The 25,780-nt window shown below is 33.8% G+C and overlaps 3 protein-coding genes and 1 long non-coding RNA gene across 7 annotated transcripts; 1 reads left to right on the top strand and 3 right to left on the bottom strand.

Moving 5' to 3' along the window:
* The first annotated feature begins 5,581 nt into the window (after nt 1–5,581).
* Nucleotides 5,582–7,719, top strand: LOL1 (lsd one like 1). 3 transcript variants are annotated; one of them, XM_022039893.2, is made up of 6 exons: nt 5,582–5,727; nt 5,876–6,032; nt 6,426–6,539; nt 6,731–6,844; nt 6,974–7,083; nt 7,438–7,719. In XM_022039893.2, the coding sequence occupies exons 2-6, from the start codon at nt 5,900–5,902 to the stop codon at nt 7,474–7,476; spliced, it is 510 nt and encodes a 169-aa protein (XP_021895585.1). In that variant the 5' UTR covers nt 5,582–5,727; nt 5,876–5,899; the 3' UTR covers nt 7,477–7,719. The 3 variants fall into 3 exon arrangements, with proteins under 3 accessions (XP_021895585.1, XP_021895584.1, XP_088072314.1); XM_022039892.2 differs by having other exon boundaries at nt 5,639–5,799; XM_088216188.1 differs by having other exon boundaries at nt 5,655–6,032.
* A 2,004-nt stretch (nt 7,720–9,723) lies between these two features.
* On the bottom strand, nt 9,724–17,432 carry FDC2 (2Fe-2S ferredoxin-like superfamily protein). Its single transcript, XM_088216187.1, has 6 exons — nt 17,068–17,432; nt 16,791–16,854; nt 11,262–11,350; nt 10,732–10,800; nt 10,448–10,492; nt 9,724–10,054 (listed from the first exon to the last, which is right to left on the bottom strand). The coding sequence occupies exons 1-6, from the start codon at nt 17,320–17,322 to the stop codon at nt 10,010–10,012; spliced, it is 567 nt and encodes a 188-aa protein (XP_088072313.1). The 5' UTR covers nt 17,323–17,432; the 3' UTR covers nt 9,724–10,009.
* A 2,135-nt stretch (nt 17,433–19,567) lies between these two features.
* On the bottom strand, nt 19,568–22,541 carry LOC148266773 (uncharacterized). 2 transcript variants are annotated; one of them, XR_015817905.1, is made up of 2 exons: nt 22,338–22,541; nt 19,568–19,868 (listed from the first exon to the last, which is right to left on the bottom strand). It is a non-coding gene; the product is annotated as an uncharacterized LOC148266773 (long non-coding RNA). The 2 variants fall into 2 exon arrangements; XR_015817904.1 differs by having other exon boundaries at nt 19,568–19,814.
* Nucleotides 20,038–22,341, bottom strand: IKU1 (VQ motif-containing protein). Its single transcript, XM_022039905.2, has one exon. It carries the CDS (start codon nt 21,682–21,684, stop codon nt 20,686–20,688), a length of 999 nt encoding a protein of 332 aa, XP_021895597.1. The 5' UTR covers nt 21,685–22,341; the 3' UTR covers nt 20,038–20,685.
* Nucleotides 22,542–25,780: the final 3,239 nt, after the last annotated feature.

Here is a 25,780-nt window from a genome sequence, read left to right as displayed (position 1 = left end):
AGTTCCTTCAACTGAGTCATCTCCTTGTATCATCTGCAGTCACCACAACATCATCTACATAAATAATGAGAAGAGTGACCTTACCCTCATGATATTTGACAAACAAGGTATGATCCCCATTGTTTTGTTAATATCCAAAAGAGATCATAACTCTTCTAAACCATTCAAACTATGCTCTTGGAAACTACTCTATATAAGGCCTTTTTTAATTAGCAAACTTTTTCTTGCATCCTCTTATCTTCAAATCAATTTGAAATTTCCATATACATATCTTCCTCTAAGTCTCCATAGAGAAATGTATTTTTTATATCAAACTGTTGTAGATCTCAATCAAACTTAGCTGCGCAAGACAAAAGTATTCTAATTGTATTCATCTTTGCAATAGGTACAAATGTTTCCTGATAGTCAATCTTATAGGTTTGAGTAAATCCTTTAGCCACCAATCTATTTTTGTACCTTTCGATTGATCTGTCTACTTTGTGTTTTACGATGAACACCCATTTGCAACCAACTATCTTCTTTCCCTATGGAGGTGAAATAAGTTCTCATGTTTCATTCTTTGTCAATACTCTTATTTCTTCAATCATGGCTTTCTTCTACTTAAGATCTCCTAGAGCTTCTCTCCAATCCTATGGAATAGATATAGTGGAAACAGACAAGGCAAAAACTCTATAGGAGGGAGACAGAGAGTCATAGTAAATAAAATTAGATATAAGGTGTTTAGTGCAAGTTCTCGTTCCCTTTCTAATAGCAATAGGTTTATCTGATAAATCACAAGAGAAAGATAATTCACTAATATCTTCTGAAACCAGAGAAGATTCTTGACCTAGAACAGACTGCATGATGGCTTTTTTAGACTTCTCTCTCCATGAATACCTTTTCAAGTTTGATTTATCTAGACGTCCAACATTATCTTCTTAATTAAGATTTTCTATAATAGAATTCTCCCCCTAGATATGACTCTCAATTGTTACTCAATTAGGTATCACTTCTTCCTTCTCACTCTCCCCCTGAAGAGGTATTGGGTTTGAGTTAAAGTAAGACTCATTCTCCCTAAAGGTAACATCCATAGTTATAAAGTATTTTCTAGATGGTGGATGATAACACTTGTAGCCTTTTTTGTTAGAAGAATATCCAACAAATAAATACTTAAGAGCTATAGGTTCTAATTTACCCACATTTCTAGCATGAACAAAGCACACACATCCAAACACCTTTGGGGGGAACAATGAAGGAATTTTTTCCTTACAAAACCTCCATAGGACTTTTAAAATTCAGGACTCACAAAAGCATTCTATTGATAAGATAGACAGTTGGGAGAACTACATCTCCCCGTTAATTCTTTGGTAAATTTATGGTTAACATTGGTGATCGAGTTACCTCAGTATGTGTCTGTTTTTTCTTTCAACAACCTGATTTTATTCATTGGTGTAGGCACAACTTGTCTGATTAATCATCTCATTTGACTCCAAGTAAGCACAGAACCCACTATTCATATATTTTGTATCATTGTCAGTTCGCAGAATCTTAACTTTAGTACCAAACTGTGCACATATCATTTTGTGTAAAGATTAAAAATATGAAAATACATTACCTTTTGTTTTTAACAGATAAATTCATGTTAATCTAGTACAACAATCAATAAAAGAAACAAACTATCTATGACCAAAAAGAGAGGTATTCTGAGTAGGTCCCTACACATCAGAGTGAATAGTCATAAAAGGATCAATACTTCTATTATTACTTAAATGATAAGAGCTCCTCTTATGTTTAGTAAGTTCGCATATATCACAAAAGAAAGACTCCATAGAAGTTTTTTTAAATAACTTTGGATATAATTTTTCAAAAATAAAAAAAAAAGGAGTCCCAATCGTCAGTGTCATTGTAGTATCTCCATATTGACTTTTTTTATCTTCAATGGTTGCTTGATTTTCAATTAAGTTTAGCTGTCTATTCAAGATGTATAAGCCATCTTGCAGTCTACCAATGTCAATCCTCTTTCCGGTTTGAAGATCCTGAAAGATGCAATGATCATAAAAAAATTTAATTTTACAGTTGTTGTGGCACTAATAGATAAAAGATTATCAGAAAAATTAGACACATATAAAACTAAATACAATGTAATAGTAGGAGTACAATTAATAGAAATTATTCCCGACACGAGGGTGTATGACCCATCTGCTATACAGATATTATCCCATTCAGTACAAGAATAATAGGTTAAAAATTCTTTAAAAGAGCCTGTCATGTGTTTGTTAGCTCTAAAGTTTATGATCCAATTATCAGGAGTGGAAATAAGATTAACAATACTTGATTTTACCATATTTGATGTGCCAACAGTTGATGGAGAGCTAAGTTGACTCAGAAGGCGCTTCAGATTTTAAATTTCTTTTTTGGAAAAGGCTCCAACAGATGGTGAACTAAGTATTTCCCTAGCTTCAACAAAATTTGCTTGAGCTCTTATTGTTCTACCTTTTCTTCCTCTTCAACCTCTAAGTGGTCTTCCATATAACTTCCAACAAATTTTCCTAGTGTGTCTTGGCTTGCTATAATAGTCACACTTCTATATTTCTGTAGATTGATCAAACTGAGCAACTAATCCAGCCTTCTCAATTGGTGCAATGTGAAACACGACATTTCCTTACTCTTTCTTACTGAACATAAGCATAAGTTTGTTCTAATGAATGAAAGAGATCTTTACCAAGTACTTGGACCCGTATTTGATCATATTCGGTGTTCAGATCAGCTAAAAAATTATATATTCATTCTTTTTCTATCAATTTATGAAATTTGACTGCATCTGCAGGACATTCTGCTTGAAAATCTTGATAGTAATCTAACTCCTGCCATAATCCATTCAGTTCAGAAAAATATTAAAAAATAGTCTTTCTTTATCTCTGATACCATGAAATTTTTTGGAGAAAATAAATTTCTAATTTTTATTACTTATGTTTTGTTGACATTTATAAGATATATATAGACTAATTATCCTTATTCTAGTTGGACTCTAATTATAGGATATAATTATACTATTAGAACTCTAACTAATATAGTATTCTACTTAGTATGAAATCCTTATCAACATGATTTATCATCCATAATTGCACTTGAAACTTACCACTTGCAGCTTACCTCTTGTCGATGCAAATAGTCTCTCCCAAGCTTTTTATTTTGGCTAAAGTGTCAAAATACCACTTGAACTATACAAATATGTTTAAAATCCTTCCTGAAGTATTTTTTTTCTCAAAGGTCACCTTAAACTTTCAAAAATGTGACAAAATTTCTCGTTTTCGTTATTTTTTCTTAACAATATCTGGCCTTACTAACACAGAACATGATGTGGGCAAGTCAAGTTACAACAATTTCAAATTTGTTAACACATCTAGACCTATATGGATGCCATGTCATTGAACTCTTTTTACCTTTTTTTACTCCATTCATCAAGACTTTTTACAATCTCTAAGTTTCTTATTCCTTTTTTAGATACATATTTTCTGTGTGCCCTAATGTAAATAACCCTTCTTTTTTGTCCCCATTGCAAGCGGCGGCGCCGTCGCCGGAGCACGGCGGAGCCGCCGTGCCGGAGTTGCGATATTGGCCGAAAGGGGCCCTGGACCTAATTTGGGATTTTTTGGAACACGTGCAGATACCAATAGTGCATTTAAGTTCCCCGAGAAAAATTCAGGGAAAATTAGGGACAGCCTGTAGGCGCACTGTGAAGCCGTGTTCGGACCCCGAAACGTGTAAGGACCCCTCACCCTATTTCCTATCACGGTTTTAAAGTTCAATAAATGATAAAACGGTATTTTCATGAATCAACGAATGTGTGAAATTGCTTAAGGTCGCTAATGGAGTCCGAGTCTAGTGTGTTTGTCGGTTAACTGTTATTTGGCCTGTTTTACAGTTTTCAATGCAGCATGAGGTTCGATGTTTTCATTTTATAGTTTCGTGTGCATATTTTACTGTTTTATTGATTATGGATTGAATGACCGGGATATTGATGCTGTATGTTGTCTGTTTGACATAAATTATCGTTTTGCTTGTTTGTATGTGATTGATAATGCTAACTGAGGGAAAAGGAGAATGAAAGATTATATAAATGGAAATTGTATACTGTGGTCAGCCTGACTAGATATCCTGGGAAATGGTGGACGGACCGGGTCCGTAGGGAACCCTACCGGGATTGTGGTCTCCCATACCGGACGGGGTATGGAGATCTTATGTGTTTTGGCGCCCATACCGGACGGGGTATGGGGACGGCCCGTTTCACCCTCATACCGGACGGGATAATGAGGTCTATGGTTTGGTGTCCATACCGGACGGGGTATGGGGACCTGGAATGTGGTTTCAAGTGTTAAGGATTAACGGGTAGCGGAACCCCTATGGATCCCCATGGATACTAGTGGGCTGGTAAATTAGAAAAATATGTTGTGTAACGATTGAATTACGAAAAGTTTGATAGGTATTATGTTATACAGTTCATATATATGGTTTCATGATGATGATGATGTTATTGCTTTCGTATATTGTTTTATGAATTTCACCGAGGTAAGTGAATGGTAAAGGTTTTATTATTAATAAAAGGATTTGTTGTAAATTATGCTCCATTGGTCTTTTTGTGTTTTCTACCCACCTTTACCTCCGTGACGGTGAGATATCGTGATGTCTTTACTGGGCTAGTGTAGTTCATTCTTTATTTAATCATTTCAGATCAAGAGGACATCGTTCCCGAGCCGGTTCCGCAGTAGGATGACGAATGGGACGCCTAGAGTCTCCATAGTCATATTCGTAGCTTTTACTTTCAAGTTTTTCCTTTAGGTAGTTTGATCTTTTATATTTTGTGAGCAAGTTTTTGGTTTTAGTGTAAGGGATGTTATTCAAATTTTGACTTCGCTTCCGCATTTGATATTTATAATATAAATTCCATTTTAAATTTCTGGGGCTGCTACACGTTATGGACCCTGGATAGTTCTGGAGGTAGTGTCAGTCTGTAGGCGACAGTAACAATTCTGTTTGAGATTTCAAATGACCCAATAAAATATGTTTGCATATTTGAAAAACAACACATTTTAAATTTCAAAATAATAAAAAATAAAAAGAAAAATAGTTTTTTTATATATAAAATTTTCTTTTAAAAAAATTGTTTCGTAATTATTTTTTAAAATCTATAAATATTTAATCTATTTATTTTAATTTATTCTATTAAAAATTATATAAAAATTGATTGAAACATTTAAAAACAAAATTATAATGAAAAGAATATTAAAAATTAGACTGTAATAAATATCAAAATTTGAGAATTAAATTAATAATTTATTTATTTATTTATTTATAATGAATAAAGTAAAAAAAGAATAACTGATTCGGAATATACCTCCGGTACAGCCACAACTGAGAAAGAGTCATATAAAAAGGTAGACAAAAAAGGCTTTATTGATTTGCAATCCAGATCTTAACCTTATCTTCACCTTCTTTTTCTTCTTTTTTTTTCAAAAATAATAAATAATAAATGTTTTTGGAGTTGAGACAAAAAACTAAAGAAACTTTGTTTTTTACCCCCTCAAAAGCAAAAAATTTAGTTTTATGAAATGCGGAAAATGGAAAGTCACTTTTTTTTTTTTACTTCTTTTTAGAGTCCAACTTTCTCTTTCGTAGTCTGCTTTTTGTTTATTGTCCACATATCTCTCTCTCTCTCTCTCTCTCAACTCCATCTTCAACTTGCTAAGGGTATGTGCTTGCCCCACTCCACACTACTCCGTTAAACGTGTTCAAGTTCAACTGAAACCTTTCCTGAATTGGGTGGGTATTCTCCAATCTTTTCCACTTTATTTTCATGTTATTTAATTTTTGATTCTTGGCTTCTTGCCTCTTGCAGATTTGGTTAGAATGGGAAAAACAAATGGGTCTATGTTTTTTAGGCCGTAAAGCTTGGAAGAGAGAAAAAATTTTGGGCGCTTCAAATTTTATAATGCCAGTTCCTCTTGCTCCGTATCCAACTCCACCGGCTCCTCCATATACCCCATCTGCAAATGGTATATTTCTATCAAACGGGTCTTCCCAAATTATTAATATATATTCAATTTCGGTTAACCTCACTTGCTTGGTAGCTAATTTTCTGTTAAAAGCTTATTTCTGGTAATATAAACAAATGGGTTTATATTACCTATTTGGAAATGGCACTTCAACTTGGATTTGCCTCATTTGTTCATTTAACAAGGTGCTATGTTGTTGGTGTGTGTACATATATGAAAGATGCAAAGCTGGTTTGTGGTGTATGAAATATTATTTTAGTTTAAAAAAGTAATACCCAGATGTAGTTTCAGGTTTGAATTAATAAATTGACTGATGAAATCAATGATTGTGACCTTTATAAATTATTGATAAAACGTTACAGAAGATAATTTGTTGTGTGGTGTAACAAGTAGGTTTCCAAAGTCAGCTTGTGTGTTCCGGATGTCGAAACCTTTTGATGTATCCGGTGGGAGCAACGTCTGTATGTTGCGCCGTCTGCAGTGCAGTAACAGCTGTGCCTCCACCAGGTACAAACTATTTTAACACTAGTTTTAAAATTCTAACTCACAAGTACTACTACTTTTAAGGCAAGTTTTTAAGTCTGTACACTTATGGGTGTGTACATATATATATATATGTGTGTGTGTGTGTGTGTGTGTGTGTGCGTGCATGCATATGTTTGTACATCAGAGTAATTTAATTATGACACTCTAAACAGGCACTGAAATGGCCCAGTTGGTTTGTGGAGGCTGCCACACATTACTAATGTACATCCGGGGAGCCACAAGCGTGCAATGTTCTTGTTGCCATACAGTCAACCTTGCCTTAGAAGGTAATATATATATGTAGTATGCATATGCATATGCATATGCATACATACAGAATACACAAAGCTTCATGTATAAATAAATATTTGGTTCTCGTTTGTAAAATTAAATCCTGCTTAAAATGATGATGGCAGCGAATCAAGTGGCACATGTCAATTGTGGGAACTGCAGGATGTTACTGATGTATCAATACGGAGCACGATCTGTGAAATGTGCAGTTTGCAATTTTGTCACACCAGTTGGGGTTAGTTTATTCTTTTTTTTTTTTTTTTTTTTGTTCTAAATTCATAATTATACAAATTCTTGATTTAGGGTTGAGTAAATTTTTGTTATTAAAGATGTGGGAATGAAGATAGAAACTTTGTTGTTTATTTTCATCTATATCAGTCGCATCAATCTACACATCTGGCTTGTTTTTCTTTCAAATTCTTTTTAAGTTAAAAATTCATATGATGAACTTAAAAATTTCATTCACACATGATATTTTATTCCTATAAGATTATTGAATATTTTAATATTGTTTTTTTTAATTTTTTGCCATTAGATTCTTTATTACTTGAATGAAAAAGAGAAAATGTTTGCTTGTTGAATCATACAGGCATCAACGAGCACGACAGAACAGAAGTACAATGCGTGAATGGGTTTATTTACAGAGTGGGATACTACTCTGGTTTTCTATTGAATCTATGAATGTTGGTAGAGAAAGAAAATGGCCTCTACTAACTCCCATGTATATATTTTTCTCTCTTCTTTTTTCATTTTTCACTGCGTGATCTTCTCCTCCATGAATCTATTATGAGAAAATATATTTCGAGAAGGCTTTTTGAGTTGTAAGCATGTTCGACAATGTTGAGATGAAATTTGCTTTTAGTTTTTGTTATTTCTTTTTGACGTGCTACCTAAATTAGAGTATGCAAGTCTTATTTAGCACCTCTACCAATAAACTTGTCAAATCTAATAGTAGTAGAGTATATATATATATATATTTTTTTTTTAGCTTTGTCTTTTATGTTTTAATAATATTTATTTTTAAAGACTGCCAAAAGAAGTAAATCAAGAAGTATTTTTTCATGAAAGTCAAAAGTCAAAATCAAATTTTTTTTTTTTTTAATAAGTTTAAATACAGACAGAATACTTTTAGTTTGTAACCTTTTGGAAAATGATTTTAGCTTTTAATAAAAAATTATATTTTAAAATTCAAATGTTATGAAACTTGGACTGAAAGTGGTAAATGAAGGAAAACACTTTGATAAAATTATTCAGGATATTTTCTTTTTTTTTTTTTTTTTTTTTTAATTAATTAATTAATTGTTTTAGACCAGTATTTTATTAAAAACAAATGAATTAGAGAGATGAGTTGTATTCCATTTACACTCTTTGCGAATCAAAATTCATCATATTTGTCTTTTTTTTTTTTTTAAATAAATTGATGCTAACAATAGTAGAGATTAACATTTTTCTATTAGTGACTAATCAAATTAAGACTAACGATCTCGATTATTAATTTTTAAAATTGTAAATATTCTTAACATTAATTGACATTATAGGAAATTTAACTAATAAAATTGTAAACTAATTTGGATTTAGGTTAAGTAGTTAGTTTATAGAAATTTAACTAATAAATATTTTTGACAAAATTCAAACTAACACTAATATAGAGACAAACGCGGGTCATGTTAAATGAATTACCATCAAAACACACAAACTAACTTATTTTATATAGGATTTGACACACACGTGTCTTATCTCGTGTATGTTTCATACACGAGTCTAGTTTTAATTAAAAGTTCAAGCTTAAAGAAAAATAATCAACTTTATCAAATTCTATAGCCGAATTTCAGATTATACAAAATTAATCAAAATGTAGACTAATACAGAATGAATGAATAAATAAAAAAACAAGCTATTATATAAGAAGATTCAAAGACTTTGATAAAAGCAACTATAGAAGGAAGAAGCTCTCCCATTATTTTGTTTTTGTAGAGATTGCAACTTTTCTGGAAAGATACGATGTAGAACATCTAAGGAACCTGATCTTTGAGAATCAGTAAAGAAGAAACGAAAAACAAACACATAGAGAACAAGAGAGAATTGGTGATTTTAGAAAAAATCCTATATTTTAATTCTAGAGATGCTTCTTATAAATGAAGAGGAGGTTTTTATACCTTCGAAAAATTGAGGCATTTGTACACCTATTATACGTTGGAACATTTCTCCCTTTAACCTAATATATATATATATATATATATGTACATACACACATACACATACACATACACATTCTTCACATAGTTACCTTCAATGGGGCTCCACCACCTGTTTCAACCCACATGTTCGGGTAATCATGCACTTTGACATCTGGGACTGCTTTGAATCCGCACAAATAGAATTGGAGGAGAAAGAAAGAAGAGAAATGGAGTACCAATTTCAATCGTAAACTCACTGTTGGATGGTTCACTTGAAGCAGGTGAAGGGAGAGATTTGTATTAAACATTCTGAAATCAGTCGTAGGGTAAAGGACCAAAATAACAATTAATTGTGTTTTCTACCTATTAAATCTAATGGGGTAGATGTGCTCAATCCAATGGCTGACAATCAAAGCAAAGTTATAAGTAGGCAACTGGAAAATACCACCTCTTATGAAAACCCAAATTAACTATTTTGTAAACTGTTTCTTTCAGCAGAAAAGAAAAATAAAATACTATTGAGAAACGACTTGTTACAAACTGTTTTGCCTGTAACACAACTCCTTGTTTACTTGAAAAAATGTCTCCTCATCATCACCAAGAAATCCAAAATGGTGAAAAAGAGCATAATACATCTGTGTTATTGTTTTACACTCGAATAACACAAAAATTAGAATTAGAAATTATGACAACTTAGGTTGATATATCAACTCAAGTCATGATAGATTTTCCTTAAAATGTGCATAGTGATGGGTCAACATTTTTGAGGTAAAATACACAGCACGACTCACAACAGATATGAACAGAAGAGATATAAAATACAGAGCACATATATAGCACAAATAATTACTAGCAATTATACATAAATGGCAAAAATGCATCTGAAGAGATTGATGTCACCAAGATGGAGAGAGATATAGGATATGGAAGAAGCAGCCTTGGTGCTAGAGATAACTCATTTTGAATTCAAAATTCTGCTTAACCTTATTCGTCACCCATAGCCAACTCCAACGCATAATCGTCCCTTTCCTGTGACACAAGCAGATAAGCAAATGATATTATAGAGTGCCAACGAGAGTAAGAATACAAGGTTCCATCTGTACAGAAAACTCTTTTTTAGTTTTTATTTTCTAAACTTATATATATTTTATTCACAATTAAAAATTAGTTAACCACAAGAATAACAATATTTTGAAATGTCATTTTTAGTGGTTTTAAAAAATTATTTTGTTTATACTTCAGTTAACCGGTAGATATCAAGCTTTCACATATTTTCGTAGACAAAAACTTCATAAGCATGTATGAATTTAGAAAATAAAAACAAGATAACATTTACACCTACCAAAAAGAGCCCAGAATTTATTTGCATTAAAAACTCCAGATATTCAAATATTTCAAGAAGGTTAGAAACAACCAACTTACAATTGGACCACGTGCAAAATATCTTCCAAATTGAAGCCAATATACCTGAACATTTCAATCATTTCAAAATGTAACTAATGATCCAAGTAAACACAAATACAAGACAGAAGTTCAATCAGGGTAACTCCATATTATTTAACTCAAACTTTCTTCTCCAAATAACATACTAGGCTCAAATAACATTAACGACGTTCTTATATTATGCTTAAAGTGAGAATTCACAGCAATAACTTTTTATGTATTTCGAGCTTAACCCAGTGAACAGCTGTCACTTAATACATTACCTCATCCTCGTCTTGTGTTTCTACTTCAACATCAGAGGATGGGAAGCCCACACAGAGAAGTGCATAGCCCTGAATTTATGAACAAAAGCTCAGATACAATCATAACATCAACTAATTGATTGCAGGTATTATCTTGATCGCCTAATCTTTTCCTTTTTTCCCTCTTGTGTTGAGGTACAAAGTTGAAGTTACGGCTGCAATTGATATAACTAGAACTTTTTTATATATTTACATCCATGAATAAAAATCTATAGGTAGAAAATAAAAACAATATTTAGAAAATAAAAATATGATACGAGTTTTAGAAAATAATTGTTTGAAAAACAGATTTTCCAAAAAATATCTTCTAAATATAATTACAAAAATGTTACAGTACAATCTTCCATTTTTAGCTGCAATTGATAACCCAGAATTAACAAAATTCTTAAGAATGGAAAAAAAATATTATATATTTTAAGGACTCAGGACCCGGTTCATCGTTAACTTTTTCTTGGCGCATTATATAAGTAACTACGTATTTCTAGGCATGCCTTTGATTTTAGTTCAGCAGATATTCCCAGGGCTTCCGGCTGTCTAATTTCTCCAGATTTAATACGTACAGCACAACTAGTACAACAACCTGCCATGCAGAAAATTTTCACCAGGGATAAATATATCAGTAAAGTAGGTTTGCATCGATCCTTAATAACAGAATTCAAATTATCAGGAAGAAGAAAAATTAAATTAAAAGATTTAACCATAGAGCAACCCTTTGACAGAGAGGAAGAATAGCATTCCAATTTTAAACTTGGAAAGGATTTTATTTTCTTTGTTTAAGAAATCAGTCAGATTTTAATTAATTCTAATACTAAACCCAGACTAAAAGAAACAGTGTTATAAATACAAAATTATCACTTAATTAAGCAGCAGAAATGTGATCAGAGAATGGTTCGGGAAAAAAGGGACCAAGTGGATAGATAGCTCACCAGAAATATAAGCAAGAGTTCTGTTTCTTTTCTAAGCCAGTGGCAAGGCTGGCACAAACCTAAGATCTGGAGTCCATCCTCACAAAGTTTTCCACCAAGGCTATCTTAAACCATCTAATTGCTCAAATTTAATATAAGAACCAAACTTCCTCTTCTTTTCCAACTTATATAAAGTGGTTCTGCAATGGATATGACAGGACTACAGAGATTAATGTTCTTAATCCTAGGTGCACGTGGAATTTCAACTTAAATTCCCGACAAGACTCAAGTTGTCAAATGCTCCGGGGATCATGAGATGTGTTCTACGATGGGCTATGTGATGCAGAAAAAAAACAATTTTTTTTTTTTTTTGAAATAGCAGAAAGAACATAAGTTAAGACAACCTGTTTTTAACATTATAATTAATTGCATAATATTTATGTATTTTAATAATTTCATATGTTTTCATTGTATAGAGGTTTAAGAAATATTAGTTAGATTTATGATTCATTTTGATTTTACAGTTTTGCATTATTTTTCTTTCTTGCTATGAGATAGCATTTATGAGTTCCCTTATCAGCAAGAAATTGAGTACTTTCTACATTTATATACAATATTTGAATTGTAGCATAAGAATTGGAAGTCAAGATAAACTTTAACTCTATAAAGGCTTCTCTTTCTTTAACAGAGATAAGACATGCAGTTTCCTTTAGTCCTTCACAACAAGGAGAACAAGTAAAAGAAATTGTACTCTTAATCCAGCTATTTCTCAACAATCTTGATCAAATGGTCAAGTGGAACCTAGAGCTATGATCAACCTTTTGTTTTCTCACGGGAATCATGAAGTTGCAGTTTTAAGACTTTGAACTACAACTGGTATAAGTGACCAACTTCATCTCTCACTTAATACAGAATACATATGAACTAGATTTTCTAAATTGATAAGGAATTGTATTTCTTATAATATACAATTTGTTGCAATAGTGTTGATATAACATAGATAATCACAGCTTATAAGCCAAAAAAAAAACTTAAGCTTTTCAGATTTTTTTTTTTTTAAATTTATAGAACAAAACAAAAATTAAAAACCATCTTATATAGTTAGTTTCTTATTCAGTTTTGTTTTACTTAGTAGATGGATCCCTATAAATAAACGTGTGTTTTTCTTTCTAACCAATAATAAAGTTACAAGGTTTTTTGGCAAACTTGGTATTAAAGACTGGTTAGGCATTAAAAGAATACGAAATAAGAGTTGTTAGGTGCCAAAACCCTAGGAGATAGAACAATTAGTTACTATCTATATATGCTTGTTTCCAGTGCGTCCACCCTAAGTCCAATGTTGCCAGCCTCTTTGTTGGTGGACTGACCATGGTCCAACGTGTCACAAGCTGCCTGTCACAGGCGTGCCCCCTACTCTATTTTCTAGAGATTGGTTCTATGTTAGATTGGGCCTAGAGTGTTATGTCAGTTTCTATGGAACATGTTCTCGTTGGTTTATAATGGAGGTAGTTTTTATGATGAAAGTAATTTCAATTGATGTAGGAAACACAAGCTGCCTGTCACATGTTCTCTTTTAGCCATTTTAAGGTAAAAACAGAAAAGATTAGGAGGGGAAGAGAGAAAAGACTGAGGCAAGGGGGAAGAAAAGAGAGGAAGAGAAAAAGAAAGGAAAAAAAAGACTTGAAGGGAGAGAAACCAAAATTTAAAGAAGCAAATGCTTCAAATTCTATTCCAATATAACAATAAATCCTCATTACACCAAATATTTTGATATAGGCAAAAAGGGTATCAAAGAGCCAATAGCAATCTTTGCAACTAAACAAGTTAATCAATTGAGATTGCTATCATTTTTTATGCAACAAGAGGTGGTACAAGTTATGCGACTTTTGGTTGCTACCTCTTTTGGCCACCATCTTTGGATTCATGAGGGCAAAAGTTGACAACTTGTGATTGTCAACTCCTTTGGTAATTGAAACACTGGACCTAAAGCACCAAATAAAATAAAGTGCTATACTATTCTGCATAATAAGATGCCACCTCATCCTAAGAAAATGAAGAAACAAAATACTACGAGAATAACTCATAAACTTAGGTAATATTTCTAAATACCCAACATATGTCCCAGACAGTCCATATAATGTAAGAAAAAAAAAGAATTACATAAATACTATAAAAAAAACACTTTCTAATCCTAAAAATATTCCATCTTAACTTGTCTGCACCATGTACACTTTTATTTTTCGAAATTAAGTCTTCTGTCTTAGCAGGCTTTCAAGGGTGATTTCATTTTATTATAAGGTTTTCTTCTTTTGCTATTAGGTGAGTACGGCTTCAAATAACTTCGATGATTCTGTTGATGTCAAGCACTGGGATTCCCTAATTACTACCCAGCATTTGATTGGAAATAATTACATCCCATTAGCTAAAGATGTATCTCAAAGGACAAGACAAGAATTGATGTCTTATTTGCTCCAGTAACAACAATCCAAATCAGATCTTCAGCAATATGAAAAATTATATGCAAATTGTTAGTCTCTTGTGAAATCCTACAGAACCTCATGTTTTTTCTAATATCAAACCTCATGTTGCTGACATGTTGACACAACCAATGCCGACTCCTCTAATCAAATTCACTGGCTATGTGATATGAGCAAGGGAACCATAGCAAGAAGAACAAATCTCCTCTGGGAGGCTGATTTATTTACTAGATTGCTACATAAGCTTATCCTAAAAAATAGGAGCCGGTTCAGCTTCCTCTAACATACTGCCGATTGGAATATGGCCAATTGGAATATGAATAAAACATTTGAACATTAAATCTATTGAGTGCAGTCTCAAGAAATTGAGGGTTCTCTTGGATGAATCTTAGGTTAGCAACATAGGGCAACAAGGCAAAAATTCTAACAAAGAAGTGTCTCATTTTTGGAAGATTTGGTCATGACTGGTCTCATCACAAGGTCCCTGACCAAGGGCCATAGCAATCTGGTACATGAGTAGGTTGTTATGGGAACTTCGAGGCTTTCCAGGCATAGTTCAACACCTTGATAAGTATCTGCCAGGATGACCAAGCAAGAATGGAAGAGAAGCAAGAGGAACTCACAACACAAATAGAAAGACTTTCTAAGGGCTTCTTGGCTGGCCGAATAAAAGGGAGCAAGACAATAGAAGACTAACCAAAGGAAGAACAAACTGCTCTATGCCAGCAATATGACTTGTCTGTGCAATTACCTGTAGAATTTTTTAATATTCTGCATGGCGAGGAAACTACAATCAAATATTTGATTTAGCTATAATGAGTTTATGAAGAATTATGTATGACCCAACCTGTAACAGTTGACATGAAGACAATGCAAAAGAATTGGGAGAAATTAGTTACTATGTGATGAGATTAAAACGAAATTTGAGTTTGCTAAATTTTACTGAACTTCCTTCTTTTGCTTAAGTCTAACCATGACAGTTGTGGTTTTCGTTCAAGGATACCTCCTCCCAAGATAGTAGTTGTGCCAATTCTGATTCAGCTTTAGGGGAGGCATACCTAACGGATGGTTGGGCAAGAGGTGAGAAGGAGAGTCTAGAGGATTCAAGACGGCAAATCAGGTGAGAGCCAAGAACCTATGAGTCACCCATTGAGAGTCAAGAGGCAAGAAGAGAGGGCTGAGTTGAATGAGTGCCAGTAATGATATGCTCCATGTTTATTATTCAGCTAAACACTGATAGAGCCAATAAATGCTTTAGGTTCCTCCTTGTACTAAACATAGTACCACCTCTCTTTAGGTGAAAGATATTGAGCAATATCCAATTGCTTTCATGAGCTTCTCCTTTCTATTCTTTTTATTGCTCCATTTCAATGGGTTGTTCAAAATTTGATCTGAGGGTTCCAAGCTTCAAACAGTTCTTTCTTCCTTATTGCTAGCCTTTTCATGGACTGTTGTCTTTTGTGGGCATTGATATTTATGCATCTATACCATAGTCATTGGTTTCTAGACCACAAGTCTTCTTATCAACTAGAAGATTTAAGTTTTATTACTCTCGTCATTCTCAACAGCGTGTTTTTCTGGTTGGATGAATGGATTGAGGGTAGAACATTGGTACAAAACCACCATTCTCCTTTATCCTCCCCATCTTCTCATTATTAATTAACAGGAAACCAAAGAAATTGAAAAAGAAAAAAAAAGTTTCTTAAAAAAAAGGTATTTTCAGGCTTAACAACCAGACTGAATTGGTACACGACAGTCCTCAGTCTGGTCCAGACTGGCTACTGTTTGGGATAGTCTTAAGTCTAGTAAGGACCAGCTACTGTTCACTAGAGTCCTCAATCCGAACAGATTCTGAAAAATGATGCCAGTAAAGTATGGTTGGCTTCCAAACTAATGGCCATTCTTACCAAAGATATAAAAACAATTCTATTTCATTTTAAAATATTAAAAAAAGTTGATAGTTTTATCACTATCAGATAAATAATGAAATTTTGAAAGAAAAAACAGTAAATTAGAAAGGTGAATTTATAATATTTATCCCACAAAATAAAGATGGTTTTACGAGTAACCAAATCATTCCATATAGTATCATAACTAACGGTCTACCATCAGATCTTGAAAACCTTGCTCATCTCTTGTTATTACTCACAGACTTTGTAGCATCAAACTATACAACTCTTAAATAATTAAATAAGATGCTTGAGTTTTCACAAACTTGATAACTTTCCATAGAAATATTGCCGGCCTATCAATTATGTCAACTATCATAATAAAGTTAACGGACTGCTAAATAATTAAATAACTTGCCAATTATCTCAAAAAATAATACTTAAGATTTCAGAATCTTAATTCCCAACTCAATATTTTCACATACAAATGCGAATACGTGTTAGGCTGTCTTCTTATCTGGGCGATTCTTTAGCCTATCTCTATTAGCTGCCTGAATTGTTTCTTATGCCTACCTACTACTTGATTATGCAGATAGGGAAGAAATAGCCTTAGCTGGTTTTCAATCCACACCAAAAAGGTATGCCGTCAAAAGATGCTTAATGTGCGTGAATCCGTTCGTTCTTATTAGCATTCATATTTAGTGGCAGAAAGACACTATCTGTAATTAAAGTGAATGGGAGAACAATACCGTGCCTGCAAGCAAATGGAAGAGTAATATTCTGAGATTCAGCGGTGTGCAATATGTACTGATCCTGCATTCCGAGGAAATTTATTCCCAAAATATACATACATAGTCAATTGAAATACACAAGGTCAAACTTCTGCTTAAATCAAAATTAACATTTATTACTTTCAACTATACGATAATTGCCGAAATTCTACTTAAATCAAAATTACAGCGTTTCTCTTTCCATAGCTTTCAATCTCTCATTTCACGAAGAAACAAATAGAGGCCAGTGCCGTACCTCGGGAACGAGGAACTCATGGACGACCCCTCGTTGTCTGTCGTGCACGGTGATTTTATGCGTAGGAACTGTGGAAGAGCCATTACTGGTTACACTGGTTGTACCTACTGAAGCTTGGAGCTCCGACGAAATGTCAAGGCGGCATTTCAGGGAACTTACATTACAAGTTCTGGTGGTTGTCGGAGAAAGTCGCCTGTGAAGCGACGGCTTCCGGTGGAGTGGGGCAGAGAGATTGCAGGTGGCGAGAAGGTCCATGGATATTCTCCTTACAATGATCCTTACTGGTCGCTCGTTAAGCGAGGATAAAACATGAAAGCTGGAAAGGAGTTATTAAGGTGCTCCCGGGTGTAGCAATATATGGTGAACTGGTGCACTAAGATTGGGTTCCTCGCCGGTACACGCCCAATCAGCTGCACTGCAGTGGCAGGATGGTAACGGGAAAAATAAAAGAAAGAAGAATTTATTATTAGATTAATTCAAAGTAATTCGATTTAATTTTTTATTTTCCCTATTTTTTAGACGAATTTTTATGAATATTTTATAGAGAGAAGGGATGTTCAAATTGATGTTAATAAACATATTCCTTTGTGCTTTTGGATCGAAATATATTTAAACACCAATAAAATGTACGAGACAAAGTTGAAGTAACATATAATAAATCAAAAAAATTTAAAATTGAGTTATTAGTATATAATTATAAAATATTTAAAATATATGACAGAAGAAAAGTATTGAAGATATATGTTCATTAGGTTTACATAGTGAAAGGATGTCAACAAGTAGGGATTAATACTCATTCATAAAAGATGGACTCATGATCTCAACAATAACTAATATTTACGATCATTATTGAAGGAATGAGTGCCAAAAGTAATTGTAATACAAATTTAAAAGAGATATTAAATAAATTATCTAAATCTTTTACTAACTCACAAGTTAATTGTAAGTTAAAACGACAGAGCACCTAACAAAAAAAAAATATTGCTCTCAGACTCAATAAGAAATAAATAGTTACACGAACGAAGATATTTTAGAAAGTGAATAACCGGTCATTTTAGTAAGAAAATTCAAAAAAAGAAAAAAAAAACATATAATGTTAACAAAAAAAAAAAGACTTCCTAATAAAAAAAAAATATATATATATATACATAAAAGAGAAACTCATATATAGAAACAACCAATTTAATTATCTATAATATAAGAAAAGACAGTGATAATCACATAGTTAAATACTAATATGTATGCACATGAAAAATGACCTTAATTGAATTAAACAAATTTTTATGTGATGGCATTCGATGATAAATCATGTTGGTATCCACGTCTTTAATTAATTTTAATAAATTATTTAAGTTATACGTTAGAGTTCAAAAAGGTAGGTAAGAAAGATAATGTTCTTAAAAAAGTTTTCAATAAATTTCTAATCTTGTGCTGATTTGTAGAAAAACTTTGATTAAAAAAATTCATCAGCTCCACACCACCTTTTAGCTTGGAAAACATTAATGGATATGCTGGCATTTAAAAAGAAAAAAAAAAAAAAATTGTAGCCAAATTAATCTTGGGCTCGATTGAAAATACCTTTAAATATGTCAACACCTCAACGACTGCTTTTAGTTTACATTTTATCCAGACTATGTTGTTTTTTTCATCTATATTAACCTTAAAATTTACAACTACTTTAACCTAAATTGTTCTTTTTTTTGGCCAAGGGGTTGAAAAGTAGCTCTAATTTGCATTATTAAAGATTTGTTGCAGCTAATTGTTACACAAATACAGTTTTTAAGTTTTGAATGTGTCTTACAGATTTGTGTGCATGTACGTGCACGCTGGCGCTTGTACGGACAAAATAATGTTCGTGTTTGGGTGCGCATCTACGAGTTTCATGCTTGTTTATGTATAATCCACTTGTGTGCGTGTGTGTGTGTGTGTGTGTGTGTTTTTCTCATGCCTCTGTCTTGATAGACTTCTAATCCATCCAAACATGTTGTAAATAGTTATGAAAGTGCAAGGGGGTTTAGATATTTGGATTCTTTTACCATCATGCAGATTCTTAGCTTTCTTACTATGATTCTCTCTAATTCTTCTGGCAACATTCTCTCCACACTCATCCTTCAATCCTGGTTTTAACATCATTTCATTTGTTTTTAAAACTTTCTTTTTGGGTTTTTATTGGCATTTACAATTGAGATTTTCAATATTAATTCTTTGGCTGTAGTAGACAAATTCTTCATATATGATTCCAAGTAGTTCACCACTTCTGGTGGATTTTGAAGCAACCTCAGTTGTCTCTAAATGGAAATTAACAACAAAATTGTACTCAAGCTGTATATGATTGATTTAAGACTGCAACAATAAAACCATTGTTCTTTTTCATGGAAATCATATTAAAACTCAAAAAACATTTACACATGCTTATATGGTTTCATACTTTTACTAACAATAAATCTCGTTCCAATCAACTTACTTTTTTCAGAATATTGACAAAAAATTGAAAGCAACATCAACAAATAGTTCTTTTTTTGGTTAAGAAAATTGCAAATTCATTGATCAAACTGGATGAAATCCATCCTGCTCAAACATCAGCAAATACTTGTATCACAAATTAGCTCCAAAAGTTCACAACGGCACTTAATGCAGATACTACTATACTTACAAACCACGTGTGACAAAAGGTGGAGCATCAGACAGGAAGTAGAGAGAACAAAGCACTATTACAGTAGACGAAAAATGGGCTGATCATAGTGCAACTGGACCACAAGCACAACCAACCAACAAACGAAGAAATGAAGATAAATCTGTAACTTCAGAAAAGAAATGAAAAATATTCATGAAAGATGAATCTTGACAGCAAATGCATTCTGCTTTAGTGTCAGAATCTATGTCGATTTATGGAAACAGACTGAGATGATTGCCGACAAATCATTTTCTTTCATTTGAAACTTTAAAAAGTAGATAGCTAAAGAAAACAAATTAACAAATATCTGCTTCATTCATGTTTCAAATCAATTAGAGTAGTAAAATTGAAAAAACAACAGGGGCTTAGAACATCTTGGCAAGTTTCTCAACATCTTTTGGAAGTATCAATCCTTCATTTTGCATAATGCAGTCCAAGTTGAAGAAAAAAAAAGACTAAGTTGGGAAAAAAGTTTCAAAGATAATCAAGCTGAAAATTTAACTTGCAAAAACTCTGGTTAAATCCACATTAGTACACATGACTAATTCCGCTAGACTGCCTATATATAGAAATCTGATGTTCGTAAGCCTACTCCTTCAGGTTACAGCTCTTTTGACTTTCATTCTGTTTACAGCTCCTCCCCATGTGTCCAGTTGAATTATCCAGTCTACATCTCCTAAAAACCAACTTCCCTAATATAAAATGTTCCAGCTGTAACAAAAACTAAACCCAATACAAGTTGCAGAAAGGAACCACAAAAGTGAGGAAAAAATAGTAAACAAACGCGAGTGAAGAAAATTACAGATTTTTGGAGGACCCTTTTAGACTATCAATATACAGATTTTCACAAAATGAAGCTCCAGGAAAACAAATGAATCAGCAAAGAAGGTACAGCTCTTCGCCGATCATATGGAACTGTAAACATGAAAATTTTATGTCTTGGACTATTGATCTCTCCATCTTGGACTAGAGATGGGGAAAAACCCAGAAGGTGAAAACGGAAACACGAGGCCTGGAGATGGAGGCGGCTGGGGCCCAGGACCTAAAATCCCTGAGTGGGCCATGGGTGAAAATGCGAAATTGGGTGTCAATGGAGGAGGATATTGAATTCCAGGTGAAAGTAGAGGATACCGTGGAGACAACAGATTCATGTACGGCGTTGGTGATGGCAAAAGATACTGAGAAGTTGGTGAGGGTAGAAGGGCAGGACCATTCATTCGTGGTGAAGGAAGATTAGGATAAGGGCGAACTAGACCATTCATCTGTGGAGGTGGGACATTGGGCATAGGTTGGACAGGACCATTCAGTCTGGGCGAGAGGAGTGCAGGCACATGTGGATTAGGAAGAAGAGCAGAAGATGGTGGCTGATTCTGAACTTGACCTAGAAATTGGGGTTGAATAGGTAATTGAGATTGTGGCTGAGCTTGGTTTCCATTTAGACCGGGATCCATAATGGAAGTTTGAAGGTACCGCACATAGGCCGAGATGGGAGATTCAGCTGTATTTGTCCAAACTGACTCCCCTGGTATCATTGGTGGCATCATTGAGGGTGATGGCTGTCCAAATTGAGCAGGCCTCACTAAGCTATTGTTATAAGCAGCTGGAGGTGGAGGCATAGGTGGTGCTGGGACAGGTATTGGAGGGGGCATTTGGGGTCGATTGATTTGTGTTAACGGGGTGGGCCTGATTCTCTGCAACCGCATACTCTGGGGTTTAGGTGGATTTTGAGGAGGCCTAGGTAACGGTTCTTGGGATGGGGAACCAGTAAGCTGCTGAACAATATTCCGGAACTCATTCTTGCTTATGTTATAAACCTGAGGATGAGGTTGTTGCCTAGCACCATTATTCGAAATATTAGGTTGGTGCAATGGACTCTTCTTTATGTTCTTCCCAATCTTGTTCACACCCAAATGATCAGTGTGCCTATTTTTTGAATTATCCATTTCAGGAAGCCAAACCGAATTCACACCGACAGTTTATTGAACAATAAAAACTTCCAAGCACTCAATGCTCAAAAAGATTCCCAAAGCTTCAAGAATTCAAGCTCAAACACCAGTAGCAACAGTCTTTTCCAGTAACATGGATAATCAAATATAATGTCAGAATCAAAACACCTGTTGCTTCAACAATCCAACTATTTCATTCTGAACACAGGCGGTTAGAAAAATCCATGCATAAGCTTCAAAATGACACCCATCAGATTTCAAGCGGAGAATCCTAGTGGTGAACCATAATTCAAAGCACAGAACATATTAAATCCCACCAGAGCCAATAAAATGAATTAGCATCCCTTTGCTCTATCCAAACAAAGAAACCCGAGATGGTTCAGCAAAAACTCAAATATCAAGCCCAGATCCAAGTCAAACCAAATCAGAACCCCGAATTACAGCAGCAAAGCCACTCTCCCACGAAAACTTAAACCAATCCGCAGACAATATCACCAAATTATCTAGCTCAAACCTAAATTATTTCCATAACAGAATGAAAATGACCCCAGAAGTTCTGTTCTCAGCTTGATATGCTCAAACCAGTAAAAGACATAACTCTACCATACCAAGAAACGAAAAGAAAAAGATAGGAGATAAGAGATAGTTACGTGTTGAACTAGAGAGAGGAAGCCGAACAACACCCAGGAAGAGGAAGAGACAGTATAGACCTTTGCTCTCTCCAAAATCACAAGAAGCAGAAGAGAAGCAAATCAGAGAAACCCTAAGATGGTAAATTGCAAATGTGTGCGGTCGGGTCAACGAAGAAATGAATACAGATTTTGTTTTCTATTTTTTTCTTTTAAGAAAAAAAAATTAGGTGTGCGGGGCCCAGCACAGTGTCCAATTGATGCTATGCTGACGTGTAAAAACTGTAAAATTCTTTGGAGCTTCAGTCAAAGTCAACGGAATCAACGTCCAAGTTTCCAACTGTGCAGCTTTGCGGAAGAGAGAGTAATTAATTGTAATTTATTTATTTACTATATAATTACAAATATTGTTATACTTTTAATTCTATAATTATATATTTTTATTCTCATATGTCACGGGAAAACAGAAAAACGCATAATTTAAATAAAAAATTAATTTCGAATTGAAATGTTATTTTCATTCAAATCACTATCTTATGTATTTATTATAAATTATAATTTGAACCAAATTTAAAGTGATTCCATAAAAGTAAAGAAATATTCCTTTTTTAATGTTTTTATTTAATATATATCTTTCAAGCTTTTAGGAGAATAAAGCGGTGAGCAAACCTAGTCAGCTAAAGAAAACAATTAGACATAGATGTTACACAATTTAGGTTAGAAAACACCAATGATGTCCTATAACGACTCGAAACTTAAAAAAAAATAAATTATAAATAGAATACGAAAGCGCAATAATAAAGTTAGGGTTTACATTCCTTATACAATAATTTAGAATACTCGATAGGGTTACGAAAATGACCATTCTAAAAGAATAAATGAAAAATTAAAAAAGTAAATGAAAAGTAAACAACTAGGCATCTTATTCGCAATCCTTTTGTGGATTGGGATCTGGATCTTGGTCCTATAATCTGAAATGGTTAATGAGAGAGTGAACTACACTAACTCAGTAAGAATGTCACACTACTCACCGATACAGAAATAAAGATTGGTAAAAAATATAAAAACTACTAATGGAGATCTTGATTTAAGTAAATTCATTTATCATAAATAAAATCATTTATTGCATACTTACCGTAGCAAGATTTCCAAAAATCGACCTATAGGGACAATGGTTCAATAACATCATAATCTCATATTTAAGTAAGTAAGAATAATAATTTTCCTTTTTTATCTGTTTATTGGTATCCATGGGGATCTATAGGAATATCCCCACTACACGTGAACCCATAACAAAACTAACTGACCGTCCCCATACTCCGTCCGATATGAGAGCAAAAAATGTCATCACTCAATACCCCGTCTAGTATGAGGGTGAAAATGGTCGTCCCCATACCCCGTCCGATATGTGGCAACGTTCACAGTAGGATTTCTTATGTACCTAGTCTGTCCACCATTTCCTAGAATGTTCAGTAAGGTTACCATTCATTTATTCACTTAATCAAGCAATTCCTGTTTACATTTAATTTTTAGTTTCACAATTTAACTGTAAATCACGTAAGACAAACAATACATGCATCAAAGAAACACAACCAAATTATTTTACCAATTTCAGTGTATTATCATATATTTAAAACTATCAAATCAAACAATCAGTTAAAACAAAATAAATAATGATAACTAACCGGTTCTGCTCCATTAGTAACATGTAATTAATTATCAAAATTTTTTAAATTATACAAAATACCATATTATTTATAATTAAACTTCAATTCTATAATAGAGAATAAGGTAAGGGATCCTTATCCGAATCGATATTCAAAATACTAAGTTTTCAGCTATGCCTACTAGCGGTTCTCGAATTTCCTAAATTTTCCTACGGAGATTGAAACACGCTTCATGTACTTAGAAAAATACCCCAAAAAATCTAAAATCAGTGTTAAAAACTTTTTTCGGCTAATTTCGGCTTGACTAAATTAAAAAAAAAACATTGAAGGATTAATAAATATGATAAATAATTAACTTGTTAATTATAAAGTTAGATTTTAAATTTAGTACTTTCAATAAATACGCATACGATGTACACAAACATTTATGAATATATCATACATGCATATTAGTGCACACTAAGGCAAAAACATGTATTCATATACATATAATCATATTTAATTCTTAAATTTATATCTAAGAGTAAAATAAAAAAGAAGACAAATCTAGGGCTATAAGGGGGAGTTGATTGAAAATCTCTAATAGATTGAAATACTCCCCCTCTTGCCAAACCTATTGATTTTCTTGAATGGAGTGACTTTAAGGAACACTCGATCACCTTTCTTAAATTCTAAATCTCTCATCCGAGTATCCGCTTAACTCTTCTGTCTGCTATGAGCCGTCTAGATGTTCTTCCTGATCTTAACTATTTTGGCTATTGTCTCCTCCACAAGATTTGGACCAAACAATCTTCTACCACCAATCTCTTCCCAACAGATTGGCGATCTGCATGGGCGGCCATACAATGCCTCGTACGGAGCCATGACAATACTTGTTTGGTAGCTGTTATTATAGGCGAACTCTACTAGGGGTAAATGATCATCCCAATGACCTCCGAAGTCAAGAACACAAGCTCGGAGTATATCTTCTAGTGTGCAGATCATCTTTTCTGATTGTCCATTAGTCTGATGGTAGAATACAGTACTAAGGGACAGTTTCGTTCCTATGTCCTGCTGAAAACTAGACCAGAACCAAGAAGTGAACCTGGGGTCCCTGTCGGACACTACTATCACTGGCACTCTATATAACCTGACTATCTCCCGAATATACATTCTTGCTAGCTTGTCCAATTCTAGTACGGCGGCACCGCCGCCCGCGATGGTGGTTTGCCTCGAACTAGCCGTTTTCGGCAAGTTTTGGACGATTTTATACTCATCCCTACGAGAAAATATGTTAAGGGATCTCAGTTGATCGAAAAAAGTCAAAAAATAAAAACTCACCAGCGGCGAAATTTTTCGGTGCGGCGGCTCCATCGGCTCACCTTCGCGGTTGGACATTTTTCTTCGGTTAACCTGTAGAAAATAGAATGGCGAATACAATGGTGAAAAAATCGTACGAAATGAGAATCGAAAAGAAGCTCATCAGAGGCGGTCTTTGGTTTTTCTTGCGGGGTACTGCCAAGTTTTACCACGGTTTCTGGTTCATTCATCTGTCATTTTGCTCCGATTTGACCATAGGCACGTTCAAAATCAAATTTCGAGCGAATATAATTTTTTTACCTTTTTTGGCAGTCGAAGGTGGCTCCGACGCGGCAGTAGGTGGCAACTGGTTCTTCTCCAGCGGAGGGCTAGCGGTTAGGGTTAGGGTTAAGTGTGAAGTGAGATATTTATACCCGTTTTTCTTTAATTTGGACCGTTCATCGCGTTTGATCTCGACCGTCCGATCGCATTTAAAGAAGAAATAAATATAGACCGTCC

Source organism: Carica papaya, chromosome 3 (genome assembly GCF_054855325.1).
Source record: "Carica papaya isolate Zhongbai chromosome 3, ASM5485532v1, whole genome shotgun sequence".
Classification (NCBI taxonomy): Eukaryota; Viridiplantae; Streptophyta; class Magnoliopsida; order Brassicales; family Caricaceae; genus Carica; species Carica papaya.
The sequence above is the reverse complement of the archived record's forward strand: the minus strand, read 5'-3'. Positions and strand labels throughout refer to the sequence as shown.